Genomic DNA, 14,310 nt, shown 5'->3' with positions numbered 1-14,310 from the left:
CATGTGAGTGCTACCAGTTACCACTTTGGCAAAAATGCAAGAAAGTTGAGTAAGACAGTTTATCTAGAACTGGTACAAGAATCAAGATGCCATGACGTCAAAATACAGGACTGAAATAAAGGTTTTAATTCCAAAATTATTACTTAAAACACCATTTTATTTAACAAAACTTACACTGTGTATGTGATATATATATTACACTGTATGTAATATATATTAATAAATAAGAAAAAGATAGGAAAACGCAAAAAATAGCTACATCATAATGTTCACTGCAAAAGCGTTGAAATTTGTCTCGGGAATTTGCTCCAACAACAAATATTTTCAAATGAATTATAATGAACACGTAATTCATTTACTCAATTTATAACCTTATTCTGTTATTTAGCTACCTAGTTATTTAAATATCTAGCACTCTGGCGTCCCAAAAATTCGCTAGAGTTCCCCGTCCAATCCCCAAAAGCGCCAGTATTTACCACAGATGTCAAGGAAATGGTGTCAGCATCCATGGGTACAAATATTTTGCAGATTTAACGCAGGAAATGGGCAGTTTGTTTAAACAAGTGACTTGGCAAATATCGAAATGGCATCACTCGTCCAATTTTAAAGTGTTTTAAGTAAAATTTTCGAGAGCGTCATGGCCGGTAAGTTAGCACCGCGCACAGCTAAATCTTAACAAACCTCTGTTTAATCAGAAATGTGCCATTATTTTATAATTTAGGAGAAAACTGTTACTTTGATAGGAACGTAGAGGTCTCAGCGTGTTGTGTAGAGGGGCCACAAATCTAACTGATGCTGATGGAGGCACATTCGAATACATTTTTTGTAAGTGTCTAAACAGCGGAGGAATGTCGCAGTGTCTCATTTCCCGAGCGTTTACCATAATGAACACAGTCATTGGACTTCCTTATGTTGCCAAGTTTATAGGCTTACAGTATTTGTAATTCTGAAGGGTTATCAAGTAATTAAGGTATAGGTTACATCATAAAGCCCAAATGCAGGGAATTTATTTATAGCCCATAGTATGATACGTTTAGATTTTAGGCTATGGTAGTAAAAATGTAAAAGCATTTTGCTTGTTATTTCTGCAGGTTGTGGCATGTTTGAAAACAGATCAGACATATTTCAACTATGGTGCATCCTAATCTAACCTATTTAGGGTGCCTGGTCCTGATCTGGGCAGGGTCGTCACAGCCCCTGAAACTGCCCCTCCCCCCAACATGACATCATGCATAGCATGGCTGAACTATTCTGCAGTATTACCAGCTTTACATTAAGACAAACAATGTCTGTATGACTATTTTGCATGCAGACTGGCCCATACAAAAAATTGTTGAAAATGGTCATATAAGCACATGTATTTTCAGTTTTCATTATTTGACAAAACAAAATATAGATATATTATGAGGATGGGTTCGACTTCCTCTGGAATGTATATATGTCAGGATGAAATAAAGTACATGAATGTCTTGATTTTTTAGGGTAACGGATTGGGATTGAGACACAGGGATGGCAGAATTTTCAGTTTTCACTCGATATTTAATTGGAGAAATAAGAAAAAAAGTTAATCCTTTAAGAAAACCTTTCAAAAGATTGAGGCTTCAGTGACAAAATGAGCTATAGGAAGCTGCCATACGAGCTAAAATAAGAATGTGAAGTCTTCGTAAAATAGGTGTTGAAGGCAATTTTGAATCCAATATGGCGTCTTCCCAAATACTGTGACAGAATGAGTGGTGATTCGACACTTCCTTCCCAGCGCTCATTTAACGGTGTACTGACACTGATTGCGTATATATGTAATGTTTATGGATATTACTCAAGATTTTAGTTGTAATCAGCACGATAAAACAACATTTTGTTTCCTATACTATGAAAATATGAGACATGGAATTCCCGTCTGTCATGTGGTTGAACTGAAATTGCATTTTTACCTTTAATCCGCGGTTTTATCCTTACGTACATCACAATTGAAGCTCCACAGTGCTTATTTGATTGTAATTATGCACATTTTGTTCTTAATTCATTCACAATATATACCACTTAAAATATGTGAGAATGTTTGTTTACAGTACTTTACTCCATCCAAGTAGCAAAGCTGTAGCGGGAGCAATTTTCCAGCCTTATTGTACATCGGGCTGCCACGAACATCCGAGAGCGGACGACACATTAGTGAACTGTTTATGATAGAAATGTAGTATTTTGTTGTTAGGACTTTTCATTTATTTAAGTCCATATTACTATGTATACTTCTGAGACATGCAGTGTGTACATATGAGTGTTACCACTTTGGCAAAAATGCAAGGAAGTTGAGTACTATATGACAGTTTATCTAGAACTGGTACAAGAGTCAAGATGCCATGACGTCAGAATACAGGACTGAAATAAAGGTTTTAAATCCAAAATTATTACTTAAAACACCATTATATTGGACAAAATTACACTGTGTATGTGATATAAATATTACACTGTATGTAACATGTATTAATAAATAAAAAAAATAGGAAAACGCGACAAGTAGCAACATGGTAACGTTCACTGCAAAAGCATTGAAATTTGTCTGAGGAATCTGGTTTGCTCCAACAACAAATACTTTTCAAATGAATTATAATGAACATGTAATACATTTAGTCAATTTATAACCTTATTCTGGTATTTAGCTACCTAGTCATTTAAATATTATCTAGCGCTCTGGCGTCCTGAAAATTTGCTAGAGTTTCCCGTCCAAGCCCCAAAACACACCAGCGTTTACCACTGATGTCAAGGAAACAGTGTCAGCGTCTATGGGTACAAATATTTTGCAGATTTAACACAGGAAATGGGCAATTTGTTTAAACAAGTGACTTAGCAAATATCGAGATGGCATCACTTGTCCAATTTAAAAGTGTTTTAAGTAAAAGTTTCAAGAGTGTCATGGCCGGTAAGTTAGCACCACGCACGGCTAAATCTTAACGAACCTCAGTTTAATTGGAAATACGCCATTATTTCGTAATTTAGGAGAAAACTGTTACTTTGATAGGAACGTAGAGGTCTCGGCGTGTTGTGTAGAGGGGGGCACAAGTCTCACTGATGCTGATGGGGGCACGTTCGAATGCATTTTCTGGAAGTGTCCAAACAGTGGAGGAATGTCGCAGTGTGCCACGGCCCGAGCGCTTACCCTACAGTAATCTGTATTCTTTTTCACACATGAAGATAATATTTCCTGTATTTAATGTATTTAATGTAAAGCATTGCTCTTTCTCATTGGGTTCTAACAATGTTTAACGTTCGTTTAACAAGAAGAAAATTCATCCTGTACCAGGCAGCATAAGGAGGTTTGGTATGCATGTGTATTGGATTATTATAATACTTACTAAACTTTCTCAAGTACATCTAAGGAAATAGTGCATTGTATGTATGATGCCTTGCATGGTATTTATTTTTTACCTGACAGTGCTTTACATGGGGAAACCACCCAGAATGGTGGGGGGAAAAACAGCGCAGTTCAATGATAGGAACAGTAATAAAATCCATCATGACAGGGTACACACCGGGATAATTTAAGTCCTAATGCTATCCTTTATAATGCATGCTAAGCTATTGTGTGCATCCCTACCTAGCTGAGGGATACTCCCCTGGACCTATGCTGCCGGTTACACTACTGCTGCATTCCCCAAGCATTAAAAACTATTGCATCTTCACCTCCTTTCTAACCAGAGTGGTATACAGTATAAATTATTACCACTCTGCCTAGAGGTGTCATGCTCTTACACATACAGTATCTCTTAGTGATGTTGAAGAGTCTGTTGTCTGAAACCTGAGTGGTACGTGGTGATACAGTTGTATGAATTGCAATAAATAAACAGGACATGTCCTTAACAAAAGAATTTGCTGGATAAAGATATAATGTTGGCTGAAGTGTTGGTTGATATACAGTACACTGTCCTTATTCCTGATTTGAAGGTGTAACAAAAATGTATTTCTAAGGCCTCATGATACTTTATGTTCATAGGTGTTTGCATTAAAGACTAGATCAGGATTCACTGTTTTGTGCACATAATCATTGAGAATTTTTAGTGCTGCCATCTGGTTGGTATGAATTGTCTCCAGGCAAGAATATATGGATTGGTGTATTCAGCATTGCTGTGCCATGCTTTCCACAAAGAAAGCATGGCATGCACAAAGAGGGATTTCTTGGTATATCTTCAATTCTGGACAGCTCGCTGGATGAAATTTTTACTTCTCAGTAACGATCCAAAGACCCCCAGTTGGCATTTGGTTAATTAGGTAGTTAATAACTTCACAGAAATATGATTGCCAGTTACAGACACTTGATAAAGATGAAGTAATTGCAGTTTTGAGAATTTCTTTGAGAAAATCATCATAAAAATAGTATTCCCAAGCCTGAATGTAGAATTTTGTCAAGGAGTGTTTTCTTTACAATCACTTGTAATGAAACCATAGCATTTGCATTTCTTAATTATCAGAATTAAAATGGTGTGGTTGCCAGCTTACTGACAAGTTTTTCACATAAGTGAGCTGCTGCAGACACTTTAACATGGTCTTCCAGATACTCAAGAGTATTCTGAGCTTCTTAAACTTGTTAGATGAATTGTTGCTGTCAGAAACAGAAGATTGCTTATACTGTAGGGCAGATGGAGAATGGAGGCATAACAACTTGATTTCCACAACAAAGAAATTTGAATATATGTTTGAATCTCAAAAGGCATTTTTCATTGTACACCTTTTATTTGTTATGTGTTGAAATGTTTTGACAATCTTGTCTTCAAAGAAACTTCAGGTTACTGATATGTGCTCAAGACAGTAATTGCTGTAATCTAATTTAGAGAGTTGACAAGATTGAGCAATAATTGTCTTTCCACCATGTTTATTATATTGTATCAACAATTGTTGTGTATTGTTAGCGTATGAATTTTTTAATGTCATCACAGTAAATTTTGCAAAACCATTGTAAAGAGGCATTTAAGTGCAGTAGGTACAAGATGCGGCATTTAGCATCACTACTTACAGTAAGCAGTTGAATGAATCTCTGTGAAAAGTTTAATAATGTATTATCATTGAAGCTTTTTAGAGTTTGAGAGCTAGGATATGCATGACAAGATAGCATTAGTAAAAATATTATACATTGAATTTCAGAGTGCATTTAATCCCCCCTTTCACACATAATTTATGCACACTTTGCTATTCACTTGCCTGCATGACTCTGATGACAAGAAATTGACATGCACAGCTTCCGTGGGGAAGGTCCAACCATAGCAAGTATTTTATCATAAATACCTTCATAATTAGTATTGCTGAAAGTATTTATCACTAAGTTGGTGCTAAATGGGAGGTACAGCCGGAACAGACAGCACTTCTACAATACTACTGTACTTTCACTGCACGTCTTGCCAACACTTTTAGATTTTTGCCTCATTTGCTTCTCCCTGCCACTTATGAATTATTCACTTTCCACCGGTCTATCATCCTCCATTCTTTCCATATGGCCAAAACATTAATAATTTATTCATTTTTAGTACAGTGACAGTATTAATAGTCGCAGAAATGTTTAATGTAGGAAGAGGACTAGTTAATAAAAAGGAATAACAAAATGTTATCAAAGGAACCTATAAAAAAATGATGGAAGGGGATATAGGAATTTTTCTCTTGCATAGTAAATACTGTAATTTTGTAGTGTTGCTGTAAATTTGGTAATTTATTGAAGTATCGGTATTTTCACAAAAGGATCGATGGTCTATAAAAAGTTTTGGGGATCTGTGCACTACATTGACACCAAAAAATGTGTACTTAAAAAATGTTGATAGGTTATATTCCTTCTTTAGGTATATTATTTATGATTTCCTGATATATTGTAATGAAATATAGTACTTTGATAATTACTAAAGAAATTTTAAGGCAAAGTCACACTCTGGATCTCAACCAGAAGACAGTAAGTATAACGACCTGGCCAGGTTGGTGGCTAAGAATGGAGTAAATTATTTATGGAATAGATACTGTTTTTTTTAATTATTCCTATGGTTCAGGTTCTGTAATGGTACAGCAGCAGTGCTACATCAGTGTAGTAGAGTACAGTGTAGGCCTTAACTTAAGGGATTGTACTTGTGCTGTACTTCGTAGCATAACTAGTTTGGAAGTCTGGTCGATTTTAATGTGCCTTTGTTTCTTATAGAAGAAAATGCAGGTCGAGTTGCATTTTCTCCTTAGATTATGCAACACACAAGCTAGCTTATTTTTTTAGCAGGGTAACCCATCCTGTTTTGGTGCAAAATTGAAATGGCAGTGTTAATTACATGGTTATCTTACAGGCATGAACAGCTAGAAATTTGACAGTTGTGTTGGCTGCTTGGTAAATTTTTCAGCAGCATGGTAAAAAATACCAGAAAACCAGTTTGATTACTTCAGAGTTATTAGGTTGTCATACTTTAAGGTTATTTTCTATTGACCACCTTTGAAGGTAATTGTTATGACTGCCCCACATGGTAGCTTACCAAGTCAGCTTTGCATGAATTGTATATTCACCTCAACGAAGGCAAACTACAATGTCAGGGCTTTTGACAAATTGAACATGGCAGTTGCCTGAGTAGTAGTATTATTGAAAGGCTGTTGTTTAGTTAACTCCACTTAGATTTTGGAGTGCTAAGTCAAAATTAGTACTGATATCGTATTAGGTCAACTCGACTAAGCATTTACGTACGTGCTATACTGTAAAACATGTCCAGTAGAGTTATGTTTTTGTACGCAATATTGGATTGAAGAAATTAAAAAGCATTGCACAGTACATATAATCATTGATTGCAACTTTTCCAGACTTAAGTTATATTTTTTCTTGTGCATTATGGTAATTTGGTAATATAGTAAGAGAAATTTAGATTTATTTTTGTAAGAGAAATTTAGATTTATTTTTTAAGAGAAATTTAGATTTATTTTTTAAAGAGAAATTTAGATTTTTTTTATGGAGATTGAAGCAACAAACATCCTTTATTAAGGAAAGAAGGTTTTCACTATCCTAATTCAGAAAAATACTGTATTCATAGGGAATAACTTGTTCCAGTCCATGTTGGAAGAAACCCAGTGAACATTGTATAAAGGAATGCACCTTGATTGTATAAAATAGTTTTATGTATTGCCATGGTTAGACTTGTGTAGTTTTATTAAATGGCATTAGCATATCTTAACAACGTGAACCATGTTTACCATTTCGTTTCAGGAAAAGGGCTTGGTCGGGAGGAGGATGGAGTAGCCAACCCCATTAAAGTGAATGGGAATTTTAGTGGTTATGGTCTAGGTCATGATGTTGGCAAAGAATTCAAAAACCAGTGGTGGGATCATGTTTACAACAAAACTGCAAGTAACATGATGGTGGCAAAATCTGAGGTAATGGTTTAATGTGGTTGAAATATTTAGCAGTTATTTATTCAGTGTTTTCTGACTATGAAGTATAGAATTAAACAGCTTTTTAATTGAAGCTGCATGTCATTAGTGAATTTTTATTTTATGCATGTTATACTTAATTGTGGACATGACTATTGCTGAAAGTTTTTTATAGGTATGGGTATAAAATCTGTATTAAACACTGAAAATGTTCTGCAGGATGGGTCTGTAAAAGTTGAGAGAAAAGAAGTGCAAGACAGTAAGAAAGTGACACCATATGCCAGTGCAAAATCAAGTCAGTATTCAAGTTTTGTCAAGGTAAGTTTGTTTCATATTCAGGTATTTCCATCTTGTGTGAATCAGGTATTAAAAAGTAGTTTTATGTAAGTAACTTGCCCAGTAATTACTTAGCTAAGAGTTTCTACTTGCACGGCAGCTTAAATTTTGAAATTCGCTGTAGAAATTCTTTTGTTTATGTAGATGACTAGCCTGCCCACTTTCAGAGTAAGAGAGGAACAACTCAGCCAAGAGCTTCAGCTTGTTTCTGCTGGCTTAAGACCACACATGGTTCTAAGAGCACAGCTTGTTTTTTGGAATTTAGATTGATATCTTCCCTTGCAGGGAAGTATTTTGCCTACGGTAGCCTTTGGCATATGTATTTAGTCAGGTTTTGTAGTGAAACCTTTCATTGGATTGTTCTATTAATGAGACTTACTGGCTGACTTTTTTCTATTAGTTGACTAATGTCTGACACTAGCAATTCTAGTATTCGGTATTGCAGCAAAGGCTGCAATACTCAATTGATGAAAGCATGCTATGATTCTCACACCCTTTGCACTACCTGTAGAAGACAAGTGTGTTCTATTGACCTGACCTGTGAGGAGCATAGGGATTGGGACAAGAAGAAATGGAAGACTTTACGTCTCACTTGACAAAGTTAGAGAGAGACTGTAAAAGAAAAGCAGCTTCTAGAGCTGATGTTAAATCATTAACTAGCCAGAGTATGACTCCTAAGTCTAGTAATGCGGATATACCTGTTGTCTCTTCTCCTGCTCACCTTATCTCTCCTGTGTCCAGCCCTCCTCCGATACCACCTACTACTCCTCTTGGCCTCCACGCTTCCGAACCCAGTCACTTCACCAGCCTCGAGACTAAGTTTGACTGCAAGTTTGAGCTTATTGCGAATACAGTGGTCTAATTAGGGACATCAGTGCATGCCTATGGCAAAATTGAGTGGAAAAAAAGTGCCAGTGAAGTGATAGTGGAGGAGGTGGCTGCCCATTCCACTGACTCTCCTAGGCAAAGGTTACTGCCATACTCTACTCCCCTAAACCTGGGAGGAGGCATACCAGAAGCCCAAGGGAGGTCGCTGTGGTCTGCCCATGGGTAGTCGCTCCCTCAGGTGCACCTGTTGCATCCCAGGTTGCGACAAAAGACAGCCATTGGAAAGGTATATTGGATGTGCATCATCTCTCATTGAGTTCTGGAGATTTCAATCCTAGTAAGGGGCGCCAGTGTTGACTCTCTGTTGACTCCCGCCCCCTGAAGAGGTGTTCAGTGCACAAAAAAAAAATGGGTATATCTTAGTTTTACCAGACCACTGAGCTGATTAACAGCTCTCCTAGGGCTGGCCCGAAGGATTAGACTTACTTAACGTGGCTAAGAACCTATTGGTTACTTAGCAACGGGACCTACAGCTTATTGTGGAATCCGAACCACATTATAGTGAGAAATGGATTTCTATCACCAGAAATAAATTCTTCTAACTTTTCATTAGCCGGCCGGGGAGTCGAAGTCGGGCCTAACGCAGGGACCAGTGTCCCCCACTACCCAGCAAAAGGTTTAGAGAACCTTCCTATAGCCTTTGACCTTCGTGCAGCACTTGGGACAGCCCCAAATGTTTTTCACCGTCTGAGCGCCAATATTTGGCTCTCAGAACTTCATCCTCATCTTTTAAGTGTACTGTTTCGTCTTCCAAGCACCCTTCCTCTTGCGAGCACCCACACACTTAGACCAAGCACCTAGTAATGCATGAGCACCTATTAACACCCAAGCACCATGAAGTCTCCAAGTGCCCTTTGGCGCCCAAGCACCTGATATGAGCTGACGGCCCGGTGCCAGTTCCTGTTAGTCTGGCTTCTTTTTCCAAGCGCCCAGCACCAGCTTTGGCTTGCTTGGCTCTTCCTAGTCTGTCTCCCAGCATGGGTCTTCCAACTTCAGCAGAACTGGACCCTTCATTAGCTCCTATCCAGCTTCAGTTGGACAATATTTTCGGGCTTCAGAAGTCTTTGTCATCAGCTGAAGTCCTTATGGACCCTTCCTTGTCCCCAATTTCTTCGGATGATGAAAACCTAGGCCAAAACTCTGCCCCTTGACCCTATGCATCCTTGCTCAGGTATTTGTTGCTGAACTCCTCCCATTTCTTCACTCTAGAGACATGCTTCTCCAGCTTCATCCTTCATGATGTCCAACCAGCCAGCCGATTCAGCCAGACTCCCGAAAATGGTTCACTCATCCTCTTTGTGTGAAGTGGAACGTTGGCTATCTGAAAAGAGACAGCAGGGCAAGGCCTCCTTCAGTATTCCGCCTTCTCGTCTTTCGTGCAGAAGGTATCTGTCATACGCTACGGAAGAAGCTCCTTCCTTGGGAGTGGCTGCCTTCTCCCAATGGGACTTCTCCAGACTCATCGACTCGGAGCGTAGGTCTACCTTCTCCTCTGCAGAAGTGATGTTTTCTTCCTTGGAGATGGACCATTTACTCAAGAAGCTATTTAGGGTATTTGAGGTTCTGAGTTTCCTAGATTGGTCTGAGGGAGCTTTAGCCTGGAAGATTCAATTCACTACTCTCTTGTGCTGGTAAGGCCATTAGGAATGGTTCACTGGAGTTGGCCTCCCTCTATGCCATGGGAATTCTTAAAAAGAGGGAGTTCTGGGTTTCCGTTACCTCCAAGGGCATGACCACATCGCAGATGTCAGCTCTCCTCTTCTCTCCTCTCAACAAACACCACCTGTTTCTGCAGGCAACCGTTAATAAGATTTCGTCACACCTGCACAAAAATCAAGGCAAGATCTAATTCAGTCTATAAGGTACCCCAGAGAGTGGGCCACCTTCAGCACCAAGTCAAGCTTGCCTCTGCAGCCGCATCCCTTTCGAGGTGGTAGACAGAGGTGGCAATCAAGACCTCGAGCAACAGTTTGTTTCACCTCGTGAGCTATCAAGAAATCCTTCTTGAAGTCCGCCGCTCGTAAGTGAGGAATCACTCCTCCATGCTCCTGTGGGTGCCAGACTCCATCTCTTCTGGTAGAAATGGAGTGCAAAAGGAGCAGAGCGATGGGTAGTAAAAGTTCTGAAGGAGGGATACTCTATACCCTTCAAGGAGAGGCCTCCCCTATTCAACACTCCCATCGCATTGACGGCCTACTCTGTAGGATTGGAGAGGTATTCGACCCTCTCGGAGGAAGTCTCTTCTCTCCTCAGAAAAGGGGCGATAGAGGTAGTCAAGGATATCGGGTCGAAGGGGTTTTACAACCAACTGTTTGTGATACCCAAGGCCACAGGCGGATGGAGACCGGTCCTCGATGTGAGTGCCCTGAATTTCTTTGTAGAAAAGACAAAATTCCACGTAGAAACAGCCCAATCCGTCCTGCCATCCATTCATCAGGGAGACTGGATGGTCTCCCTCGACGTCCTACCTAGACAAGCAGGAAGCGTACTTCCACATTCCCATTCATCAAGACTCGAGGAAGTACCTCAGGTTTGTTTTCAAGATCCAGGTGTTTCAGTTTCGATCCCTCGGTTTCGGCCTTTCAACAGCCCCACAAGTTTTTACATTTGTTCTCACTCCCCTGGCAAAATGGCTCCGTGTATTGGGCATCAACATCTCACTCTATCTGGACGATTGGTTACTTCGTTCACCCACGAAGGAACGGTGCATGGAGGACCTTCAGAAAACCCTATTACTGATGCAAAACCTGGGTTTGTTAAACCTGTGGAAATCCCAGTTGACTCCTCAGGAAATTCTCTATTTGGGGATGAAGATAGATGCTCAGAATTTTGGGGCTTTTCCATCCCCCAAAAGAATAGAAGACTGTCTGAGGAAAGTCAATCTTTTCCTAGCCCTTCATTCTTGCTCAGCCACCCAATGGATGAGTCTGCTGGGCACCCTGGCATCCATGGAAGAATTTGTAAGGCTGGGAAGACTACATATGAAAGCCCTACAATTTTTCACAAGGGTCAACTGGGATCGACAGATTCATGATGACTTGCATTTTTTCGATAACGCAAGAGATCAAGGAGGATCTGCGTTGGTGGAACTCCGCAGAAAGGTTAATGGAAGGAAAGTCTCTTCTCACTGTGAACCCTGATGTAGACTTCTCCAATGTGTCGGATCTAGGTTGGGGAGCTCTCGTAGGGGACAAAGAAGTTTTCGGGATGTGGTCCCAAGAAGAGAAAGAGTTGCACATCAGCCTAAGGGAGTTAAAAGCAATCCATTTGGGACTACGACATTTTTCGACGGAAGTCTGCAACAAGACAGTAACAGTCCATGCGGACAACACCACAGCATTAGCATACATCAGGCCTCAAGGGGGAACTCAGTTGTTCTCTCTCTGCGAGACAGCAAAGGCTCTGCTTCTTTGGGCAGATCAGAACCAGACCAAGTTGATGACATGCTTCATTCAGGGGAAGCTCAATGTGGTGGTGGACGAACTGAGCTGTCACAAGCAGAATCTCCCTACCGAGTGGACCCTGTACCATCGGGTTTTAGCCGACCTATGGAAACTGTGGGGGAACCTTGGATTTATTCGTGACATCCAGGAACCATCATCATCTCCATTTTGCTCCCCTTTTGCAGATCCTCTGGCATGGGTAACAGACGCCATGGTCCAGGATTAGTCCAATCTGGACCTTTACGCCTCCCTCCGTTTGGGATGATAAGGGAGGTTCTGAACAAGTTTCTCACCAAGACGTCAAGGTGACCCTAATAGCTCCTTTTTGGCATCAGAAAGAATGGTTTCCAGAATTCCTAGGACTCTTTGTAGACTTTCCAAGGCTCCTTCCTTCAATTCCAAGTCTACTCAGACAACCCCATTTCAGGAGGTTCCATCAAAGTACATCCACTCTGGCCGTTATGGTCCTGACAGGATTTTGACTGTCATCAAGCTCATACGATCGAAAGGGTTTTCAAGAGGTACGGCGGAAGCTGTTGCTAAATGTAGATGCAAATCTTCCGACAGAATCTACCTGGCAAAGTGGGCAGTTTGTAGGCTGTGGTGTAGAAGACATAACATTTCATCTTCTAAGACAACTATAGAGCAAATAACAGATTTCCTTCTCTATTTGAGATCCTCCAGAGGTCTGTCTGCTTCAACCATTAGAGGGTATAGGTCAATGCTTAGCTCTGTTTTTCGACACAGAGGATTGAACATCTCTTCGAATCAGGATCTCTCTGATCTCATTAAGTTGTTTAATACTTCCAAACTTAGGAAGGAAGAGACATTTTCTGGGAATTTGGACGTAGTCCTTAAATGGCTCTCGGGTCTACATTTCAAACTCCTTCGCTCCTCCTCACTGAGGGATTTTCCAGGAAGACAGTTTTCCTTGTAGCTCATGCTACAGCTAAGAGAGTTAGTGAGCTCCATGTGATGGATAAAAGAATTTGATTCTTTTAGGGGGATGCAGTTTGTTCCCTCACCGTGGGTTTTCTAGCAAAGAACGAGAATCTGTCACAACCCTGGCCTCGTTCTTTTACCATCAAAAGTTTAGTGGATATGTTAGGCACAGAAGATGAGGAGAGTACCCTTTGCCCTGTGAGAGCTCTCAAATACTATCTCCAAAGGACTAAGAAAATTAGAGGACCATCACGTAATCTTTGGTGCTCGGTGAAGAACCCTTCTAGACCCTTATCAAAGAACACCCTCTTGTTCTTTTTAAGGGATCTCATTTTGGAGGCACACTCCCAGATTAGAGAGGATGTTTTACCTGTATTGAAGGTTAGAGCTCACGATGTTAGGGCTGCTACCAGAGGGATGCTGTGAGGAACTTTTAGTGCCCACTGTGATCCATGCAAAGCGCAGTGTAGTTATACCCCAATATGTGGCCCCCCAGTTTCATTGCTTTATGCCTTTTACTTTTCATCTGATTTCTTGTTTTCTCATACCTAACATGTCATGAACATAAACCTGTCTTAAATTTTCATTTCACTGAAGAGCAGACTCTTTTGGCAAATCCTTTTAGTCTAGGAGCGACTCACTGGTTTTGTTGAACTGCATTATAAGTTTTGTTTTTTTTTTAGTTGTAATGGTGCATGTTGTACACTTAAAATAGTTTCATAGAAAATTCATCTTAGCAAGGAAGTTTGTCCTCAGATACTTCTAAGAGCTTGAAGAACTGTGCTGCTGAAATTATTCAGTTACAACTTAATCATCCAATTAATAGAATTACAATATAGTCAGTTACATGATCAAAGTGGGTACTTGTACACAGGTGCGACTAGTGGATTTTGATTGTGATGAGGATGTTTAGCAAAATTAATAGTTCTAACAAAAGAATGCCAAAGTTGTGCTTTGAAATTATTTTTTAATCTTTGATGCAAAAAATTTTTCTAAATTAGAATTTATTGGAACTTTCCAGTGCATTTCACTGACATACCATAAAACAGGTTTGAAATAATTTCTGTCTTCTGCCATATTGTACATTGTAGATAACAGAGACTTTTTGTGTAAATAATTACAAGTTGATTTATTTCAACACTATAATTTGTAAACTTCATTTTGAAAAATTGTCTACAGACATATATCAGCAAGGAAATGTAATAATTTTTTTTAATGTGTACACACACACAAACACACTCTAACACACACGTGCTAGTTCTCAAACCAGGGAAGCATCCCCTTAGTAGTATTCCTTAAGTATCAGTATTGAAATCTTAGCTTTGAAAGTGTT

General features: G+C 39.6%; 1 protein-coding gene across 2 annotated transcripts in view; it reads left to right on the top strand.

The window, feature by feature from the left end:
- LOC136855117 (G patch domain-containing protein 4-like) overlaps window positions 1-14,310 on the top strand; it is a 120,785-nt gene that overhangs the window by 86,536 nt on the left and 19,939 nt on the right. For both annotated transcript variants that reach the window (XM_067131960.1, XM_067131961.1), the window contains exons 2-3: window positions 7,205-7,371; window positions 7,588-7,686. In XM_067131960.1, coding sequence (XP_066988061.1) covers window positions 7,205-7,371; window positions 7,588-7,686 — 266 coding nt within the window. The remainder of the gene's footprint in view (window positions 1-7,204; window positions 7,372-7,587; window positions 7,687-14,310) is intronic.

Source organism: Macrobrachium rosenbergii, chromosome 30, assembly GCF_040412425.1.
Source record: "Macrobrachium rosenbergii isolate ZJJX-2024 chromosome 30, ASM4041242v1, whole genome shotgun sequence".
In the NCBI taxonomy this organism is placed as follows: Eukaryota; Metazoa; Arthropoda; class Malacostraca; order Decapoda; family Palaemonidae; genus Macrobrachium; species Macrobrachium rosenbergii.
The sequence above is the reverse complement of the archived record's forward strand: the minus strand, read 5'-3'. Positions and strand labels throughout refer to the sequence as shown.